The sequence below is a fragment of the Arachis ipaensis genome, chromosome B02 (assembly GCF_000816755.2).
Source record: "Arachis ipaensis cultivar K30076 chromosome B02, Araip1.1, whole genome shotgun sequence".
Classification (NCBI taxonomy): Eukaryota; Viridiplantae; Streptophyta; class Magnoliopsida; order Fabales; family Fabaceae; genus Arachis; species Arachis ipaensis.
In genome coordinates this window covers 81,958,053-81,966,581 of record NC_029786.2, presented here as the reverse complement: position 1 = coordinate 81,966,581, position 8,529 = coordinate 81,958,053, and the positions used below count along the sequence as shown (strand labels likewise).

At 39.5% G+C, this 8,529-nt stretch overlaps 2 protein-coding genes across 3 annotated transcripts in view; both read right to left on the bottom strand.

Moving 5' to 3' along the window:
- The window catches only part of LOC107625538, a 36,150-nt gene that overhangs the window by 26,058 nt on the left and 1,563 nt on the right, over positions 1-8,529 (bottom strand). The window lies entirely within an intron of this gene.
- Positions 7,086-8,488, bottom strand: LOC110268925. The gene is made up of 2 exons (XM_021116038.1): positions 7,382-8,488; positions 7,086-7,285 (listed from the first exon to the last, which is right to left on the bottom strand). The coding sequence occupies exon 1, from the start codon at positions 7,996-7,998 to the stop codon at positions 7,396-7,398; it is 603 nt and encodes a 200-aa protein (XP_020971697.1). The 5' UTR covers positions 7,999-8,488; the 3' UTR covers positions 7,086-7,285; positions 7,382-7,395.

Here is an 8,529-nt window from a genome sequence, read left to right as displayed (position 1 = left end):
AACTCGATAAATTTGGAATTTTTTATTTTAATAAATAAAATAAATATAATAATTATCAAAATAAATAATTTAAAAATTATTTATCGATTTAAATTCCTCTCTCTTATCTCGTTTACACTATAAACGAGATGATTTTTCACGTATCTCGTTTACAGTGTAAACGAGATAAGGCACGTTAGGCTGCCACGTGTATGTCTCGTTTACACTGTAAATGAGATAAGACCTGTCGACGTCTATAAGTATATGTTATTCACAGCGTCATTTTGGGCCCCAGTTGGACCTTGTCAACTGTAAGAACCGCAACTAATAAACCGGTTAATTAAGTGATTATATTGCTCAAATTAGATCCCAAAAAGTCAGAGTGAAAATTTGAGGATTTAAATGTAATTTTTGGACTCAGTGGGTCTTTCTGAGTCAGAAAATGTGTTTTCTGCGAAAAACCGCGAACCAGCAGTTGAACCGGTTGAACCGGTTCAAGTCTGTCCGGTACCGCACGAGAAAAAGTGAAAACAGTCAAAAACCTTAGAAAAATATTAGAAATGAAAAACCGAGCATTAATTTTAAAGGTTTGGCCCGAAGTTGGGCCAAACGGACTAAAAACGCTAACGGATTGGACCGGGCCCAAATTGGGCCCAAGCCCAACATATAAAAGGTTCATTAATGAATCCATTTCCAGAACACACACATAAACACAACACACCCATGCTGAAATAGAAAGGGGAGAAGAAGAAGAAGAAAACACTATTCACCCATCTTTTCTCTTTGTGATATCTCGAGCTACGGTGCTCTAATTTGCGTGCCATCAGCGGCTACGCGTTCCTTGTGAAGAGCTCTACAAAACTCCTATAAGAAACTGGTAAGGAAATCTCGAATCCCTCTCAGTTTATCTCTTCAAAATTTCATATTTATTAGGGCTTTAGGTTAAATGAATTTTTGTGATTTTGGATGTTTATTTTGCTCTAATCCTTGCTTAGCATTGGATTTTTGCTATCAAATCTGTGTGAAAAGGTAAGAGCCAGTAAACCCTTGTGATTTTATGTTTAAATGAAACCCTAGGTTGATTTGTGATGGTTTATGTATATATAGTTTGATTATTGTGAATTTGGAGCTTGTTGGTGCTTGTTGGAGTTACATTGGTGGCTTACTTGTGGTGGAAAACTCAACTTGTGCTATTTTGAAGTTTTGGCGCATATAGGGAATCGGCCAAGGTATGATTTCGGTTTCCTCTGTGTACTATATAATATTCATAGACACTTAGACTAGTGACCCATAGGATAGGTTTGCAATAAAATGATTGTTGGTGTGTTGAATGTTAATGAATGATGGTTTATGATGAGTTGATGAATGTTGGGTGCAATTATGATGGTTTATAATGATATGATGATGTTGAATGATTGTATAGATTAGAAAGATGGTTTATTATGATAGATGTGATGTTAAGGTTGATGAAATGGTAACTTTGAATGTGGGTTGATGATAAGTGTTATATAATTGATGTTGAGGTTGAGAATAGTGAAATGTGAAGGAAAATGGGGTAATGTTGGTGTATTATGACACAAAAAGATTAATTTTGATGAAAAATGGAGTTTTGAATGGTTTGGTATGGTGCGGAATGTGTATGGTAAGAAATTGTGGAATTTGGTAAAAGTAGGTTTTTGGTAAACCTTGTATGATCATAATCTTTACCTCGGTTTTCAAAATTTGTTGAAATTTATTTAGAATTAAAGTTTATTGAAAACTCTTTTAATCGATATAAAGTTTGCGAAATTTGAAATTTTGTAGAGGAATTTATGATCATTCAAAGTTGGTGTTGAAAATCTGAAATTTTGCTAAGTTGCAGAATTTTATGATTTCTGATATGTGCACACGCACAGCCTTGTGCGCACGCACAACCCTGCAAAAATCTTAGTCCGCACAGACAAGGTTGTCAAACTCGCGAGTCTAAGTAAACTCGTGGAGCTGACCTAGACTCGACTCGCGAGTTAACTCGTAGACTCGTACGAGTTCACCTGTTATGAAGCTTATATATATATATATTCTTACATAATGTATATTTACTCAATTCTAACCCTTCAAAATTAATAATATCAATCTTAAAGTACATAATAAATTAAAATAGTAGTATACATTATAACAAATATTTTTAAATACACATTCAAATCAACTATAATTATTCTTTTACAAATACAACATAGAACACACAAAATTAAAAATTCTAAATCTGTAATACTAAATCTTTAATTAAACATTGAACAATATCAAATAATCAAATTAACTTTAATCAAAATAATTAATTACTAATCATCCATGAATGGATGAACCATCTGGCCATCTAACATAAACGATAAGCAATAGGCTAAAATTAGAAGCAATAAAATTTAAAAAAAAAAACTAAATCAAGAAGTAAAGGCTCAAAAAAAGGGCAAAAGGCATACGGAAAATAGAGGATGCAGAAGAAAAGAAGGGGCAAAGTCCCAGCAACAGCAGATCGAAGGCAAGGGTGCAGCAGGCAGCGGTGGTGAGGGTGCAGCAGCAGCACGAAACGATGGCGACAAAGAGTCATGGATTTCACGACGGTGCATACCAGAGCAGAGATAGGACTGTAGGAGAAGTAGTCGAACTCGTGAACAGTGATAGCACGATGGAGTTGCGGATAGTGGAGATATGAAGAAATACAAAACAGAGGGCAACATAGGTAAAATTCACAAAGACAATAGCGCAAATCAGAGCAGAGATAGCAGACACAGGCGAACAACGGTGGCTTGACGGGGAACAACGACTGCGGCAAAACATGGAGAAAGTGAGACTTGAGGGAAACGACGCAAATGAGTGAGTTGTGGGTGAGTTTTCTTTCATTTTTTGAGAGTGTTATCGTAACTCTAATAAAAAAAGTGTTTTTTTGGATTCAAAATAACGTTTTTTTGAGCAAAAATGAAGAAAAACACAAACTCGCTAACTCGGTCCTAAACTCACGAGTTTGTCCGAGTTTGACCGAGTCTAGCCGAGTTTACTCAGGATAGAGTCTATGTCCGAGTCAACTCGATTCTATATCTAAACTCGTAAACTCGTACGAGTTTACGAGTTAACTCGAGAGTTTGACAACAATGCGCACAGACCTATGCGTATGCACAGGCAGGAAAGTGCTCACTGGTTGCGGCGCTAGCACAGCTGGTGCGCGCACACATCAATGAAGAATTGCAACCTGTGCGCACGCACACGTTGGGGAAGCCTGTTGGGAGCGCTAGCACAGGTTGTGTGGGTGAACAGGCATTGTAAATTTTGGCACCTGTGCGTACGCACACTCCTATGCGTACGCACACGTTTTAAAACTCTCCAGGACGTGTGCACGCACACCCCCGTGCAGACGCACACACCCTATTCCTCAAATTTTTCTTTGTTTTCAACTATTCTACCTTCCCAACAAGGTTGTAAGCTTCTCTAACACTATTTTAGGACTCTTGGACCTAGTTTTGGATATTTAAAACATGGGAAAGAATCTAAGGGTTTTAAATGATATTATTTGGAAAAATCAGAAAACGGAGGATTAGGTTTCGGGTGTACTAAGGATGGTTTGACGTTATATGAAGGATGATTGATATATGAGATGAAGAATGATGAACTGTTGATGTTGGGAAACTAAAATATGAATTGACAGTGGTTGAGATGAGTCGAGGACTCTGAATGAGATGATGGATCCATGTAAACTAAAAATATTTTCTAAAAACCACTGAAGTACTGATTTGTACTGAGATTATGAGACGCTATGCGCCCGGCAGGGACGGTGATTAATCCCGCTTATGTTGAGATGTGAGGTCTGAGGCAAGAGTATCCCGCTCGCATCCCTTCGGATCAATAGAGCGTGCAAGCGCAAAATCCTGGACAGTGATCCGAGCACTATATCTCGGGGGTTCCCATATGATGATTCCGAAGGGCGACATCTCCATGGAGATGTGTCGGGTTGGCAGTTGAACCGACAATGTGATATTACAGCCAATATGGCAGGCATTCATCATGTGTATTTTCTATCTGCTTGCATGCTTTGCCGACTTGAAATTGCTTGCCTATTTGTATAACATGTCTAAGTGCTATTTGAATTAATTGCATATTATGCTCCTACTTGTGTTTTACTTGCATTGTATATAATTGTGTTTTCTACTGGGATTGAGGATGTTCGGAAGGTGGTGGCGATGGGATCGCATGGAGGATAGGTTGGTGAAGGTTGTGGGACAGCGGTGTTGGTTAGAATAGAAATCCCCTAAGATATAGTACCCTGTTTAGTTATGTTAAGGTTTTATATAATTATGCTTATTTGTTTTAGAATGCTTTAAGTTTGAATCTTGTGACGGATATGGAGTCTAGGATCGCCTTTGGCGTCCCGGGATCTTATATCCTATATCACTGGGCACTGTTACCATACTGAGAACCTCTGGTTCTCATACCATATTTCTGTTATTGTTTTCAGATGCAGGTCGCAACCCACCACGGTGAGTTGTTTTATTGGTGACAGGAGCGGAGGATCCGGATACCTTTTTTGAGTCTTTTTTATTTGTTATGTAGATGTCTCTCACTCTTGTATTTTGGTTTTTGCCTAGAGGCTTGTATTTGAGAGAACAAAATTGTATAAGTTATTTTTACTGTCTGGTTCTTTTTGGTCTGTATATGGCTAGCCGGCTTAAACTCCACGAGCCGTGGCTAGACTCTCATGATATTATACTATTATATTTTGATATATTTGTATCTAATTCTTGTGCTTTAAGTAGTAGCTTCGTTAGTACGTTTTGCGATTTGTAAATCCTGTTTTTGAGCTATATCCTTCATCGGGCTTTTAGATTATATAAATTCTTTCTATATATTATATGTATGAGTTTAGAACTGTCGTAACCTTTGATTAACCTTTGCTTTACGACGCGAGGTAAAGCTTAGGCTAATTAGGGTGTTACATCAACCACTTTCTCCTCTCTATTATCCATTTCTCACCCTATTTTCGACTGATATTGAGATGGCGCGCCAGGCGGGGAATGACGGAGACATCAACAGGCTGAACGAGATGTCGCATTACGTCGGAGCGGCCGACTTTGAGGTTAGTTTTATTCTGTTTGTTTAATCTAAGTATGTGGCCACGGTCAGGGTAGTCCCGAAGAACCATAACAAAGTTGGCAGGTTTAGTAGTAGGTCTTTAGGAGGAATTTAGAACTGTATTTTCTTGTGCAAGGTTGTTACGACATGATTATTAGTTTGGAACTCTATTTTTCTTGTGCTAAGTTGTTAGTATTTATAACGTTCTAGTTAGGGTTTGTTTAGTATGCACTATGTAATTTAGAAATATGTGTAAGTTAGAAACATAGAAATATGTTCTTAAGTAGAAGTAGATGTAAGTAACAAAGAAATATTTATTTTACTTTAATGTTTTGTATATCATGTTAAATTGTTCTAATTACAAAACTAAAAAGAAATTGTAAGAAATAAATAAACCAAAAATTTAAGATTATTTCTTTTATAAGGATGAATTTTTTTTATATTTTTCAGAGGCCTCGCCTTCTACTACCCCGACAAGTGAGTCATACCCTTTCTCCACCCGACGCCATCGTCCTGTATCTGGCTGAGGCTGGATTCGGCGACACGGTGCCCCTCAGAAATTTCATTTTTGACAATTCCCTGATTTCGAAACTCGTGGAGCGATGGCGTCCGGAGACGCACACGTTTCATCTCCTGTGGGGTGAGGTCACTATCACCCTGCCAGACGTGGCGTACTACCTAGGCCTACGTTCACACGGGAACCCCGTTGGGGGTGCCTCCGTGACTTCGGTAGGTGGTACCACACTGAGACGTGGGCGTTGGTGGCACCACTCATACCTAGCCTTGCATGGACTGTAAGCAGTGTTTATGAGGTATCTCTTTTCCTCAGCTAACTTGAACCGAGTCATGAAACTCGCAGCCATGTGTCTGATATAGTAAGCATGGAATGCTCTTGGGGGATGCCAACCACTATCATCGGAGCTTAGTGTGGCCTTGATGACCTGAGATCTGTTGGAGATAACCAGCAGGCCGTCTTGTGGGGTGACATGGCATCTCAAATTAGTAAGCAAGAACGACCATGACTCGGTGCTCTCGAAATCGACAACGACAAAAGCAATAGGCAAGATGTTGCTGTTGCCGTCTTGCGCCACCGCAATAAGCAACACTCCACCATATCTACCATACAAATGCGTGCCATCAACGGATACAAACGGCTTTCAATGCTTGAATACCTCAACACATGAGGGAAAAGTCCAAAATACTTAGTCGAACATGCTACAGTCGCGTACCAGGAGGTGCCCATCGTAGAACGGTTTGACACGTAGGTCACAAATGGTTCCAGAAAAATAGCTCTGCAGTGCCTGAAGCAGCTTCGACACCTTGTTATATAACTCTTTTCAATCCCCGTAGATCTGTGCAATTGCCTTCTGCTTTGCCATCCACACCTTTCTGTAAGAGGGTTTGAAGTGATAGCTCGCCTGGATCGCACCTTGCAACATCGGAATACTCACAGAGGGGTTAGACTGTATCTAGGGGTGTTCAAATTCAAACCGATCCAAATTAAACCGCTCATCCAATCCAATTCAAACCGAAAACCGATTAAAACCGCACTAATTCGGATTTGATTGGATTCTATTTTTTGCAAACCACTGGATTGGATCGGATTTCGGATTTACTTTTCATAACCGATCCAATCCAATCCAAACCACACAATGTGCTATAATATTATTATTTTATTATTATATTTACAATTATATTTATAACATGTTCAATTTGTTATACATTTTTCTATTATTCATGTATTATTATTATTTAATAAATATTTTATGTTTAAAATATTATTTATTTATTTATTTTAACTAACCTATAATTTTATTTCTATTGTTATGCTATTATTGGCTTTTTAAGATATGTTAAGACTTGTTGTGTCATTACTGATTATTTAAAATTTGATGTTAAGACTTGTTATATGTATTTAATTTTTTTTTATTTAAAAAACCGCAAATCCAAACCGATCTAAACTGCTTGTAATCGGATCGGATTAGATTTTCAAAAAGAGTTCATCCAATCCAAACCGCACCGCACATAAATTAAGTGTTCGGATCGGATGACTTTTTCTCTTAAAACCGAACCAAACCGCACCGCGAACACCCCTAACTGTATCAACGGCAATATGACCCTGCAGATGAGACTACTGTCTAACTGACGATGGTCTTGAGACATGGTGGGTGCTAGACAACTGTGCGCTCCACCAACCCTTCGAACCTCCCTAAACACAGCGAAACAGTATTACTTCAGCCATATCTCAAACCTCCTTAATATATTGCACAGAAGTACTCAAAAGCACAATTAAAGTTGAACTTACCAGTATCTGAGGTTCTACCGAAGGGCCACACAAAGGCTCCATAGACACCCATTGTTAGCTTGACGGCACTGAACATGATACTTTAACCGGTCCGATTCGATCACCCGGTACTCAGCACTCCTGCAAATACTGTAGTTCTTCACACCCTGCAGCACTGCCTCTCGGCATTTGAACCTGTGGCCGACCCGAAACTCTACCCCACCGTCTAAGTTGTAATCCTCTTCACCCGTGTCAGAAAATGGAGTCCTCTCATGCATGGCGTCTAGATCCAAACTGTGATAGTGACTTGGCACCGTGTGTAGCGTCGGAATTGGGTGAGGTGGAGGCAGGACATGGCGCGCCACAGTCTGGGCAAGCATCTCCGGCACAAAATCATCCTCATCGCCGCCTTCGGAAGAATCACTGTCTGCACTATCTGCCATATAATCTTCGTCCGACTCCTCCTCGCCCTTCTTCGCCTCATCCAATGGAATTGCGACATGAATGGGCGGTGGTGCAAGAGGTCGGTCGTCCTGTACATAAGTTGAGTGTACAGAACCACCACGACCACTATTTTCCACCTCGGCGGAAAGCTCCATTACCTGTTCCGCCATGATCCTCCCATGGATGTCGAACATCAGTCACACATGCTCATCCCCCTTGAAGTCGGAATAGTCGAAACCGGAAAACTCCATTACCCATGGGTGCCAGCAACATATATCCCACCCTTCCAATCTCCCTCACTTCTGTACCACCGAGCTTGCTCAATATCAAACTCTTCAACTCCGACAACGTATTTACACGCTAAGTACGCAACAATATTGGATTCTCACACTTAAATGTCACCCGTTGTTGCCATTTCCCATACGACAATTGGGATAAACACACAACAACCATATATACACTGTTATTGGCCATTGCTGCTTTGTTTTCGTGAGAAAAATAAGACAGAAAAAGGACATAAAATGTGTGTGGAGAATACCAAGGGTTACACATCCTTTTATAGCAGCTGCAAATTTGTCTTCTTTTATCTCGTTTATACTGTAAACGAGATATATTATCTTATTTACAGTATAAACGAGATATACACATAGCTGCCTGACGTGTTTTATCTCGTTTACACTGTAAACGAAATACGTGAAAAGTCGTAAACGAGATAAGAGAGGAGA